At 32.6% G+C, this 13172-nt stretch overlaps 1 protein-coding gene and 1 long non-coding RNA gene across 2 annotated transcripts; both read right to left on the bottom strand.

The window, feature by feature from the left end:
• Positions 1-1871: 1871 nt before the first annotated feature.
• LOC105327274 (uncharacterized) lies at positions 1872-6257 on the bottom strand. Its single transcript, XR_010714299.1, has 3 exons — positions 6045-6257; positions 5659-5784; positions 1872-2300 (listed from the first exon to the last, which is right to left on the bottom strand). It is a non-coding gene; the product is annotated as an uncharacterized lncRNA (long non-coding RNA).
• A 1134-nt stretch (positions 6258-7391) lies between these two features.
• LOC105327275 (uncharacterized) lies at positions 7392-8602 on the bottom strand. Its single transcript, XM_011427643.4, has 3 exons — positions 8441-8602; positions 8056-8187; positions 7392-7567 (listed from the first exon to the last, which is right to left on the bottom strand). The coding sequence occupies exons 1-3, from the start codon at positions 8523-8525 to the stop codon at positions 7407-7409; spliced, it is 378 nt and encodes a 125-aa protein (XP_011425945.2). The 5' UTR covers positions 8526-8602; the 3' UTR covers positions 7392-7406.
• Positions 8603-13172: the final 4570 nt, after the last annotated feature.

Below are 13172 nucleotides of genomic sequence, written 5' to 3'. Positions count from 1 at the left end.
TGCACAATCATTTCTATCATTTATATTTTTCAAAATAATTCATATTGAGAAAAAAGTCATTATAAAGTAATTTCTATCGTTGTAGAAAAGTCACATCACTCAAACAAATTATAATACTTTAAAGCTGTATTTTTTAGAATTTTATTTTGCTGCAAAAACCTAACTGTTATTAAGACGATTCTGCAAGTATTTTTCATCCAGGAAAAGATTTCTCTACCAAAGGGAATATAATACATATGTACACGTAGCAAACTAATTATTGTACAAGTCAACAACGTTACTTTGTTTCAATCAGGGCCTCTAAATAATTAACTTTTCCCTACAAATACATGACTAACAAATGTTTATACACCTGAATACCACTGTATTCGTTTAGTCTTTTTAGTAGTAAATTAAACTTTTCTCAATAAAAACTTCCGAGATGGAAATTGCAGCTCAACTCGCATTTAAACTAGATTAATCTCTTTGCGAAAAACAAGTATATATTAATATTTAAAAAAACATTCAAATTTTAAAGCCAGAATATTTGGATTTTTTCTTTACAAATGACAGCTTATGGTTATGAAAGTGATGATCAAATGATAAATTTTAATTTAAGGTAAATCTAGCTGATTCATAACTTGTTGACTAAAAATTGTTTAAAAAGATCTGCAGAGATCAATTATGAGTTCTAGCTCGTACAGTAAAGTCTCCTGTACCAGAAATCGGTCATCTATACTAGATTAGTGTATGCCTTCAAGATATTATTGCTAGTTAGACCAGTATACCGATAGGTCGACAGCTGGTAACATTAAATTGTATTAATTAATGACGATGATTTTCAACCACGTACATGTGTGTCATGAGATAGTGATGAATGATAAACATGTACTTGTAACAATGCCCTGATTTACGGGGGTAAGCTGTTACTAGATAGTTTATAGTTTATTTAATGCATATTATAAATGGTATTGTATGTACACTATAAGTACATGTGTTTGTTATTGTTATACTGCTGTGTAAGGTATATGTGCCAACAAATTTGTTCCAGACAGATATCTTAGTGATGTAATAACTAATAATAAACTAATAAAGCTATTTTCTATATACTTTTAAAACAATAAAAGGACCCCTTGGAAAAAGCTTTCGAGCTTTCATGGGTTATAATAGAACCGGTTCTATTTATTACGTTTTTTGGTTTGGTTTGAACATATTTTATTGTATAAACATATACAAATGGTTCGAACACAAGTTCTTACAACTTACGAGGTTCTTACCAAGTATAACAATTTACAACTGTATAGTAGTTTACAATGGAAAGTACATAGACATGGATATTACTAATATAGTTAAGTTATTGAACAAACGTACATGTATAAAAAGTTCTGTTGAATTTGGTTTTTTGAATACCCCTTCTTTCAAATTATTACCACAATTGATGTGTACTATGTGTATTCTAGTAAGAGTATATCTTTGGTCAATAAATTAATCAATAGACTTAATTAATATCAGCATCGTTTTAATCCTCTGTTTTTATCATCGTATTCGAAACTGAAAACAAATGAACACGTGCATTGTATATATACATTACAACATAGATATTTTTAACCTTGTGTTTGAACAATTACAAAATCTACCCTAATCTTTTGACGCAAATAACTAACAGATTAAGGTGAATTGAAATATGTCGGACTAAAGAGTGACTGCGTTCAAATGGATTCATGATCCTTCATGTTCTGGATATATATACATGTATATTAATAAAGTTTGATTCTATTCAGTAAAATTTATATATACTTAACTTATTTCTTGTTGATTGTGGATTCGCTACCTTTAAGATAGCGGACAACAACCGCTTAATTCAGCATTGAAAAAAACCCACCTAATTGCTTAATTTTTTATCAACCCTTCATAGCAATACAGTTACATGCAAAATATGGAAAATGCTCAAATCTACGAAAGCCGTTTAGGCAAATCTCTTAATTCCGATTTCCCGGTATAAAAATCAAGTCCAAAGTTGCATAGTTAACAATATTCATGCCTGTTTATTCATATATATTTACATTTTTCGGCGTCTTTGTCTGCGATTACACCACGAATCGATTTTGTACTATACGGTCCAATAAATTCAAATGACGTATTGTTGGGGCGCAAGCGGGGTTTGCATAATTAAGTACAGGCTTTCACACAGCCCTTGAAGCACTTTCTCCCGCCTATCTCCTCCCATAGTTTCTCCACAAAGCAATGGTTGTCAGTGTTGACACAGTTCTGGACATCGTATTCTGTCAAAACCGGACACGCCCTCTCACAGTCTAGGCTATCTACAAACAAACAAACAAACAACGGCACGTGATAAGAGGGATCATTCTACGTATCTTCTTTGTTTCTCGGTCAAGCTCCCTTTCTAAGAAACGAAATTTGCATGCATATCAAGTAGGTTCACATTATGAAATTTAAAGATTTGAAAATATTATTTTTAAAGGTATTCAAAAATTAACAATCGTGAAAAACACTATTTCAAATATGCACAACTTTATTGATATTGTAGTAAATATGATTTCCAACTATTCATTCAACCATGGTAATAAATCACAAAATTAGTAAGAGCTGGATTTAAAAACTTTACAAAACTTCAAAGTGTTTATCATGATAAACAGAATAATTGGACAAGTATGAAATAAAATGGTATGAATTTTTCAGCATTTCGTAGAAATGAAATGAAATACATGTACTACTGATTAAATGAACATAACCCGTGACCAAGCTTAATATTTAAAATTGGTGTTTTCAAGCAGGTGCTACATAAACCGGTGTTATATAGTGCCTTTTCCCCCTAGCCATCTTTCCCCCCGGAAAAATGGCTATATAGCAGTTCTTCCCCCCGGAAAAATGGCTATATAGCAGTTTTCCCCCCACGGAAAGCTGACTATATAGTGGGCTTTCCCCCTTTTTATAGCCAGATTACCCCCACGGAAAACCTACTATATAGTGGATTTTCCCCCATTTTTACTTTCCGGCCATGTTTATTGCGGACCACTCGTGACAATAATTTGCAATAACTGATATGATATTAATTTCTCACAAAAAAGGATAATTATGGCATTTATTAATACATAGAATAAAATACATGGTTTTTCAACCCCAAATATGAACTAAGGCATGCGCCTTCATAACATGCATGTGTCATCATCGTTTATTTCACCTGTTCTCACCCCTTTTTGGAACACCTTTTACACGGATTTCGGAATACCTCGAATCTTTTTCATCTAATCGATGCTTATCCACAGTTTTGACTTCGACGTTATGAACACGCGAGAACACATTTGAGTGAAAATACGCTGGTTTGGAAATTTAATTTTCCAATGTATTACCATCAATGTATAAGCTTCTCCCAGGGAACTAACTGACCAATCTTGACTTAATTTTGTAGAGGAAGAGAATAAAAAGTGGAAATGTATTACTCCCTTCGTCCAAAAGGTTATCAATTTTAAATTAATACCGTTAGAATTGACGATCTTAAAAACAAATATATATTTCTTCTGCTAAATATCAAACGGGAGACAGGATGCAATGATATGATGAGAAACTGAAATGATTTAGTTTTACTTTGATTGATGGGGTTCTAAATCATGGGTAAGGGGTATTTTAGTTATGTATTAAAAGCATATGTGAAGTAAATGTTTACCATTTCGTTTTAAAGTTACGCATATTCATATTTTTAAGCACATTTCTACGAAACGCGAGATATCATGATTTAAACATTTAAAAAAACAACGAAATGTCTTCACAACCAGAACAATGTCGGTATCTTTGCTGGTTACTTTGGAAAATGTGAAATGGATCCTGAACTAACTTTATGTTTATATTGTCACTCACTATTTGCTAATTTTTCCACTTTTAAGTTTGCAACGTTATTTATAAATATACAATTTTGAAAACGATGCCATATAAATCAAGATGTACGATTCCATTACCTAAATTTATACTATTTGTTTCATATTTTTGCAATAAAGATTTACTTGTGTACCATATTATTTCTTCGAACAATTAAACAAGGGTAATTAAAAATACAAAACAAAAAAACCCTCAAAAAACAACTAACACATATATTGTGATGAGCTGACTTTTTTTTTAAAATATAAGCTTGTTTTTCTAATCAACTAATAAGTAAAAAAGTCGTATATGCGCTTAGGTTGGTTATTTATTTTTGATTTTCGGTTTCTCCTTTTATGAATAAACGTTCATTGATTTATTTATCTAATTATCTATTATATCATTAGTCATCTTATGAATTGATTAAATGTTTTGAAGAATAATGAATTTTACCCGCGTACCTTTTTAAAAAATTTTGTTTGTAAATTTAAAAAAAAAAAAGCAGCAGAATTAAAGTAATTTTCAATCATTTTGATAAAGAAATATATGAGTGGTTGTGTATTTTTAAATGATGGTTTTACCTTTAAATGACCGTAAAAATATGTTCATGTGGTCATCTATAGTTTTTGAGATATGGGGCCCTAAAAATACATATTTTTTATAATTGGATTTCAAACATCTGGCTCTAAAACAACAAAGGCTCCTACCCTGCATGGGGGCTTAAATTTTCGGTGTCATCTACTAGTGGTATACCACTATCACTGTGAAAATGTGGTTAATTGGTCATCTCTAGAATTTGAGATTCGGGTCACCACTCATAGAACAGTATTCGATCATTATAATGGGGTTTTAAACATCGGGCCCTGAAACATTAAGGGCCCCTACCCTGAGGGCTGAAATTTTCAGAGTCATCTTCAAGTGGTAAACCTTTGCCACTATAAAAATATGGTGATATGGTCATCTCTAGTTTATGAGACATTGGACTCTAAAGAATATGCACTATAAATATTATAATAGGATTTTAAAAATCGGGCTCTGAAACATCGGAAACAAAATTTCTCTAAAACAGAGGATTAGCCTGGATGAAATTTTCACAAACAGACAAACAGTCTGATAGATTTATCAAGAAATTCTTAAAACATTTTCGTTTAATACAATTTCAGAACACAGAATTATGAATATAAGTGTTTAACTTGTAAAACTTTTTTTCAATAAATTACCTAAATTAAGTTCTATGTGTAATTCCATTACACACATGTTCAACTTTCAGCACCGTCTATAAAGATAATAAATCGGCAAAACGAAATTTAACCTGTACAGATGAATGCAGATATACATGTATGCAACATGGGAGTGTAGAAACATTGATCTTAATCCTTACTGGATTTCCATAAATATTTTTTATAAAATCTGAACCAAAAACGTGCGGGAGAAACCCTACTATGGGGTAAAGCTACTATATAGTAGCTTTTCCCCCCGGGGGAAAGGCTACTATATAGTAGGTTTTCCGGGGGGAAAAGCTACTATGGGGGAAAAACTGCTATACAACACCGGAAGTGTTCATAATGTCAAGCAGAGGTCGGGTAGCAAACCATAGGTCAAGATCGCTATACATCGTTCTCAACCAATATGTATACATGTTACATGAACCAATAGATGATAACGACACAGTCATTTATGACATTTATAATACCGATTTATAGAAATTGAACTATAGATATTACAAAAATAAACGAGATAATATCCATTTATATAATTTCTCATATAAACATCGAAAGATAAACACGAAAATATAGTAAATCTTACTGTGACATGCGACACGGCAACCGGTGAAACAACCGAACTCAAACACCGGAGTAACGAAACAGCACGGATCCCTTATGATGCAAGAGGTAAGGTCCGGAGGATCATTAAAACTGCATCTATTGAGGTCTGAAACAAATGTTTTATTTTAGAAATCTTACGCTAAAACACCCAAAAATTATATATAACATGGATATGTAGCTTATAGTTATTTTTTATTAAGTTAATCTTGATTGAATATGGATAATTTCATCGATTAAAAATCTAAATAATAATTATAATTATTAAAAAAAGATTATTTGTTTATTCTGTTTTAAAACTTTTGTTGCGCAAAAAAATAATAGAAAAAAAAAACAATATTATCAGTTTCAAATAATAATTTTGCTTACCCGGTTTTAAAGAAAATGTTGAACCGACTCCAATACAAACTGCAATAATCAAACCCATCATGGTACCAAAGGAAACACTCTGCGGAGTTACCATGTTTTCAATCAAAATATTCTGAACCTTTTCTCACAAGGTTGTGACTAACAATTCGTTTTTATAAGTGAATTTCAAAGTTTGACCATCATCAGATCTACAAGTATTTATAGCACTGGTCGAGATTATTATAATCATAATTTACTGTATTTGCAACAGCTATTATTGACATGCGGCTATCAAACTTACGGCAGCTTTAGGGTGAATGGTTCAACCGAGTTAATACAGTCGGGCTGGACACATGTTTCAATACATTCTCAATTGTGCATGTTATAAGTTTAATAAGCAGCTGGGAATAAACGTTTTGACATTTCTATTAATTATATAATTCCAAATTGATAATTAGAAAACGTTTTAGAAATATGAGTAATCTGTTAAACTTACGTACTTATATATCCTCCCCAGCCGTGCCCCGGCGGACGCTGGAAGGGGGTCGTTCAACAAACGACAACCGCTTGCAACAACCTGTACTTACCATCTATAGTCTTCACCCTCTTTCTCCCAGTGCGCTTTTGTTCTATGTTAAAAGCCATAATACATGTGTACATATATAATTCAGCCTCTTTCAACTTGCGTTATTTTTCAAATAATTTGCTGTCCGATTTGTCTGTTCAACCATTGTATAGATGACCATATTTTTTAAAAAACGTTAGAACTATCCTAGATATACCATTATGCATGAACTTATAAGCATAAAATATTAGTATTACATTATATAACCACATCATCATTTAAAAAAGAGACAATGATCACACTGGATACAGTATGACAGGCGTTGTAAATGTTTATCAAATAGTCTTCCGAAGTTTCTTCTATGTATTTCATCTTCGCTAGCCAAGGATTTACGGAGGATTGTACATTGTAAACCCTTGGCTAGCGAAAATGTTTAAGTCTACATGAACAAAATCTATGCCGGGTGATTCATACTTGCATGAATGATTCAGAGATCCATAAATGCATATATATATATATATACTAGAAAATCTTTCAACATCCTCATTTAACCCAACATTCAGTTTTAAACAAGATTTTCAACAACAAAAAAATAAACTTCCGTTATTTCAAGGACCTGTCTCTTTGAAAAAAAAAATAACTTGTTCTTGACTGTAATTCAAATTTCTTTGTCACAACAGATATTGAAAAGACATTGAAACAAATACAACAAAATTAAAAAAATCCATGACATAAACATGTTCCTGGTAATAGAACTGCTATTATTGAAATAAAAAGAAAAAAAGGTTACTGCTCTTATACTTTAACTTTATTGCGTTTTAGACACAGAGCATCACACAGCCATAAAAACAGCTTCGACCTTCCACTTCAATTGACATAAAATGGATGGAACACAGGGGGTCGTAGTTGACACAGTCTTTAAGGTTTTCTTTGGGTGGAGGCGGGCAGGTGTTGGAACAGCCGTAGAAACTGTATTCACCTATAGGTAAAGAATTCCGTGCGAAATATACTGTAAATAATCAAACTGTGGTGAAATGAAAGGAAAGAAACGATATGTTAATTAAAATGAAATAGATGTTCGCATATCTAAAAGAGCTGAGAAACAGTTTCCCGTCATGTACCCTTCCCTTACGTATCACGAATTGTCACAACCATGTACAGTAAAGCACGGTTATAGCGAAGCGCCAGAACCAATATTTTGATTCATTCGGTTTAAACGTTATTCGTTATATCCCGTAAAGTAATAATTTAAAGTACTACATTTTCCATTTTAAAAATTAATGTGAAACTGACTTCGCTGTTATTGTAAATTTCTTTGTAGTGTGTTTGCTATAGCCATGAATTACTGTACTACATATATGCAGTCACGTGTTATTCGGATAAACGACTCTATAGAGTCTTCAAATCAGAATAATATTAAGTACCTCCTGTGATCAGCCTGACTATAACAAGAAACCTGGTACTTACTCTCACAGTTTTCCTTGCACCCCCTGAAACACGTGTCCTCAAACACTGGCTCGGGGGAGCAGCAGCGGTCGGTCTTCAGGCAGGTGTCGACTTCAGCCTTGGACGGCACTGGACATCGAAACTTCTTGGCGTCTGGAATTTTTAACTTTATCACTACCATAAGACACTCATTAGACATCAAGTAGAATGCAGAACAAAGTTATATTTCAAATAACTACTGAGTGTCGTCCTTGTACAATATAAACGTACATGCAAGTCCATTTTTAATCCATTTTTAATCGGTAATTGCAAATTAAAAATTCAATTTATTCAACATAAAACAACGCAAAAAATCATGAACTGTTCATTTCTTTCTAATGGCGTGTCAATCAAATAAACTACTTACGGGTATTCCAAGGAAAACACAGTACAGGGGACAGATGCAACCAAAGACCGATACCGACGATAAAAGCTTGGAACATAGACATCATGCATGCAGAACGTTTCTTTCTCTGCTGTAAAGCGCAACGCAATGGCTGTGAAACATTTTGTTAAAAATCAGCATACGGACGTATAAATTTGTTGGTGATGGATAGTGACAATGAGAAATTACACAACTAGAGGAACTAGAGGCATAAATGTTAAAATCTTGTGGGCATTGACGAGAACAAACTGTAATAAAAAATATCAGTGCGATTTATCGGGGCCTCAACTCTGAGTGACACTTTTAATGAGCCCAGGTCATCGATCAGTATAAAGGTCAAGGTCGTTTAATATCAGGTCTATATAACAACCCTCAAACAGACAAATAACAATTTTTTTTTCTTCAAAATATAAGAAATGATAATGTGAAAAGTTAAAATACATGTACATCATAAACTCAATCTCGATACACGATGGAACCTTTACCTCTTTAAACAGAGAAAAATGCTCATACATGCGCCATGCAGGCAACAAAGTCCACGAGGGATCTTAGATTAAAGATACAATTACATGTACTCTAAATTATATTTCAAATGTATCAATTAGCGTGTGAAGCAGTGGATGCACAGTTATTGAACTTGACTTTAAAGCGTCAAGGGCGATTAAATTAATGATCAAATCTTTCACACACTTTTTACCCTCAAAGATTTTACACATATTTTTTATCAAATATATCATATCATTTGATGATAGGAAAACATGTTTCATTTTAATGTAACGTCTTTCCTGTTGGCGAGCAAAGTTGGGCGCTGCTTATGCAGATAAGAGAAAATAGAGGCAAATACGTAATACATATGACTATTTAGGTAAATTATGTAGGAGAATAATTGCATAACTTTGACAAAAAATAGCTCTTTAAAAATTGAAATAGACTCTTCCAAATAAATTAGGAGTCTAAAGTACATGCATGTAATTGATCAAGATAACATATGCATCCAAATTTTTAAACTCATCAATTTTAGGATACAAGACCATAATTCATTGCGGCAAAACAGGCTAGTAGGTTGATGAGACACATCGTCTCCATGCTTACCAACAGCTAGAAAATTAAGGTGGTATAGGACATCTGTCAATATTAATGTGGAATCAAAGTAGATCATAATTAAAATACTTTCACCGATTTACAATTTTTAAATTTTACAACATATGTTTCACTCAAAAATATGTATTAAAATTTTGAGAAAGGGTAAAACTTTTAAAATCCCCAGCGGGATTCGAACTCATGACTTACAGATCGTAGTGAAACCTCTAACCCACTGCGTTACGCTGCTAAGTAACAAATAAGGGAAAGAAACTACTAATAAAATTAAACTTGTATTAATTGGTATTTTTTTATGAATAGTAAGTCACAACAAAGAGGTGTCCCATACAATCTTAAACAGGTCGTCAGGTCTTTATTACATGCATCGCATTTCATCGTAGCTCATGTAACGGGCATTTAGATTGATCTTCACCGAGATTTGAATGAAAAATGAAATAAAACGTAGGGTGACCATGGAATACAAAGATCTACCCCCCCCCCCTCCCGTGACTTTAATTTAGAATGGTCACCCTACGTTTTATTTCATTTTCAACTTCCGATGCTACTGTTGCATTATCATGTATGGTATAATTCACTAATAACTTTGCTTATTATTAAATAATGACTTAACTCGCATCAGGAGCTATACCCGGTAAAAAAGAGCATACCCGAAAATGCGAGTTAAGTCAACATTTAATAATAAGCAAAGTTATTAGTACATATCCATTAACAAAGACTTTTTTGCTTGTCAAGATTTTTGATAAGCCTAGCAGCCCCCCCCCCCCCCCTTTCAACTTCCGATGCTACTGTTGCATTATCATGTATGGTATAATTCACTGGCAACTTTTGAAACACGACGTCCGAGAATCATCTACCAATAATTGATTAGTTTGGGCATGACACTATAGTTAAATAATTGTATGCATATCAAATTGTGCACTTATAAAATAATGAAACATATTAGCGTGCTCATTTAGGGTAATTTGTTTTGAAGACAAATATTATATGCTGTAATAAAATTATTCATAATAACCAGATAAAAACAACAAAACAACAAACAAGATTCAATAAAGGATTAATTTATTTAAATAAACATAAAATTATTCATAATAACCAGATATAAAAAAAACACACTAGTAATTAAATGTGCATTAAATTTTTTTCAAAGCCATGTGTTGAGACTCTAAGAATTTCATTTTCAAAAAGTTAACAAGATCAGATTATTGTCCTTGTTCATAAGCAACCAATGTTACATTTTATCATTTTTATGTCAAACAAAAACCAAATCCTTTCAATATGGTTACATGCATTGTGGTTCTAATATTTCAGATATCATTTTACATCAAATTTAAGGTCTAATATTTTATTACATCGTAACAACATTTCAAAAAAATTTCTGAATTTGTCAATCCTTCAATACTAGTGTATAATTAACCGTTGGAATGTCCATCATCGAAAACCCCGGCCAATATGTACAACCCTCTCCAGTATAGAGAGAGCTGTGCCTCAGAAAGTGGCTAGAGACAATGTGGAATGCCAGAGTTTATGGAATAACAAAAGTACAGATACAGAATTGAAGCTGAATTTTGCTGCTGTACGTGTTCATAAATACAACAGAATCATCTTTGAATCTCACATGAGCTTTTGGTAGGCCTATATAATGGCCTAATGGTCAAGATCTAGTAACTAAGATACAGTGTACAGGTACACATGCTAATTGCTGCTGTAGAAACAAGAGTCCCCTCCATCAAAAACATAAACGTTCTACATGTAACTCTGCCAATACTTTTCTTTGTCCCAGGTTTCCAACACATAAATTGCTCAACAATATATCTAAATTGTTCACCTGTAGTGTAAATATGCAGTACTTCTAACCAGGTTTTAAAAGAGAACTCAATGCAAACAAGTCAGCAATTTAAGGCATGGTAGGATGCCAGGATACATGTATCAATACTGTAGATCTTGACCTTTACATAGTTCTAATTTAAGTGAAGCAGGGATATAATGCTTTCACTTTTGAACCAATGTCTTTACAAATCCTGCAATGCTATAGACCTGTCCACTTGACAGAGCTATCAGGAATGCCAAATTTCTCGTATTATTACACCCTCCACACAATATAACTGTACAGCAGAAACAGCAGTTGTGGAGAAAACACTTTTTCATACAAGAGAATAATGTTATCTGGAATGTGCAATGATGGAAACAATGATACAACCATTTTAACAAGACCTTGGACTTTTGGTAAGATGTAACTATCTTATTCTTGCTCAAAACAAGGTAAAAATGATGCCAGTTTGAAGTGAAATATACATAGATTGCATGGTACCAGACAAATCTTGTTGATTTCAAAGAACCATGACTGAGTGGCCAGCAATGAAATAGACAGGTCCATGTCATAATAGTAATGATGTCATACTGCCCCACCATAGAGCCTGTACCACCGACCCAGGGGCCCGTTAATTTCACAATTTTTGTAGAGGGCATCATGGATATCATAACCATGCATTCAGTTTTTTCCTCACATGAGTGGAAGTAGAGAAGTTTTTTTTAAATTTGTATTTCTATGTGCATATTTGGCCCCGACGGTGGCGCTTAATGGGTAGTAGAGCCACAAATTTCACAATTTTGATTCTTCTTACCATATAGATGCTTCATACCAAAAATGGCAACCATTGGCCTTGTAGTTTTCAAGAAGAATTTAAAAATGTAAATTTGTTTACAACGATGCACAAATCACAACGATCGACGAACACCAATTGCAATCGGTCACCTAAGTGACCTTAAAAATATCTAACTGTGCATAATGTTGTATACTGGTATATCAAATATATGCATAGTTATTAACATCCTTTCTGCTTCCTCTAAAGCAAAAATTATTATTATTTTGAAATTGAAAGCAACATTTTACAACAGTGACTAGTCTATTATCTCTCACACATAAAACAGAGTCATTTTGTATCATATCAGTGTCCAAAAAGGACATATACACAAAATTGTTTTTTTTCACATTTAGAAAAATAGGAACATTAGTGAAAAAATTGGAATATGTTAGAATGGCACATATTTATACAAATAAATTATACAAATAAGTACATATCATTACAAGAGCACTGACAATTGCACTGATACATGTAGCAAGTACAATTTACATGTATTAATATTAAAACAAATTTTTTATAAAGCTTATGTATTTGTCACAACATTAAAAATTTAACCAAAAAACACACCACAAAACAACAACCAACTAAAAAAAACATCCCCAAAACAAAAAATCCCAAAATTTGATCCCAAATTTCTTGCTTGGTTCAGGCCTTGGTCATTAAAAAATTAACAGGAGTAAAAACATTGCAAAATATTGCACATCTAAAAGGATCTTATAATAATAACACTTAAAAGAGTAACCACCAGAAATTAAGTAAACTTAACTTGCCTTAAGAACATTTAAGGCCTTGTATCATATTTGATTTAAAGCCAAATGTGATGAGTAAGTTGGTAATACTAGGGAGAGTTGTGCTTCTTACAGCTACTAGTACAACCAAAAATTACATGTAAAATCTGGTGGTTTATGCTTTAACAATACTGAAAAAAAAACCTGTAATTGCACTCAATGGTTAAAGCAGTCTAAGTTGAT

The sequence above is a fragment of the Magallana gigas genome, chromosome 5 (genome assembly GCF_963853765.1).
Source record: "Magallana gigas chromosome 5, xbMagGiga1.1, whole genome shotgun sequence".
Taxonomy (NCBI): Eukaryota; Metazoa; Mollusca; class Bivalvia; order Ostreida; family Ostreidae; genus Magallana; species Magallana gigas.
The sequence above is the reverse complement of the archived record's forward strand: the minus strand, read 5'-3'. Positions and strand labels throughout refer to the sequence as shown.

Coding starts and splice junctions, on each gene's coding strand:
- LOC105327275 (XM_011427643.4), bottom strand. CDS start 8,525: ATGATGTCTATGTTCCAAGCTTTTATCGTCGGTATCGGTCTTTGGTTG. Junction 8,188..8,440: donor GTGTTTTCCTTGGAATACCC/GTAAGTAGTTTA, acceptor TAAAAATTCCAG/ACGCCAAGAAGTTTCGATGT. Junction 7,568..8,055: donor GTGCAAGGAAAACTGTGAGA/GTAAGTACCAGG, acceptor CTTTACCTATAG/GTGAATACAGTTTCTACGGC.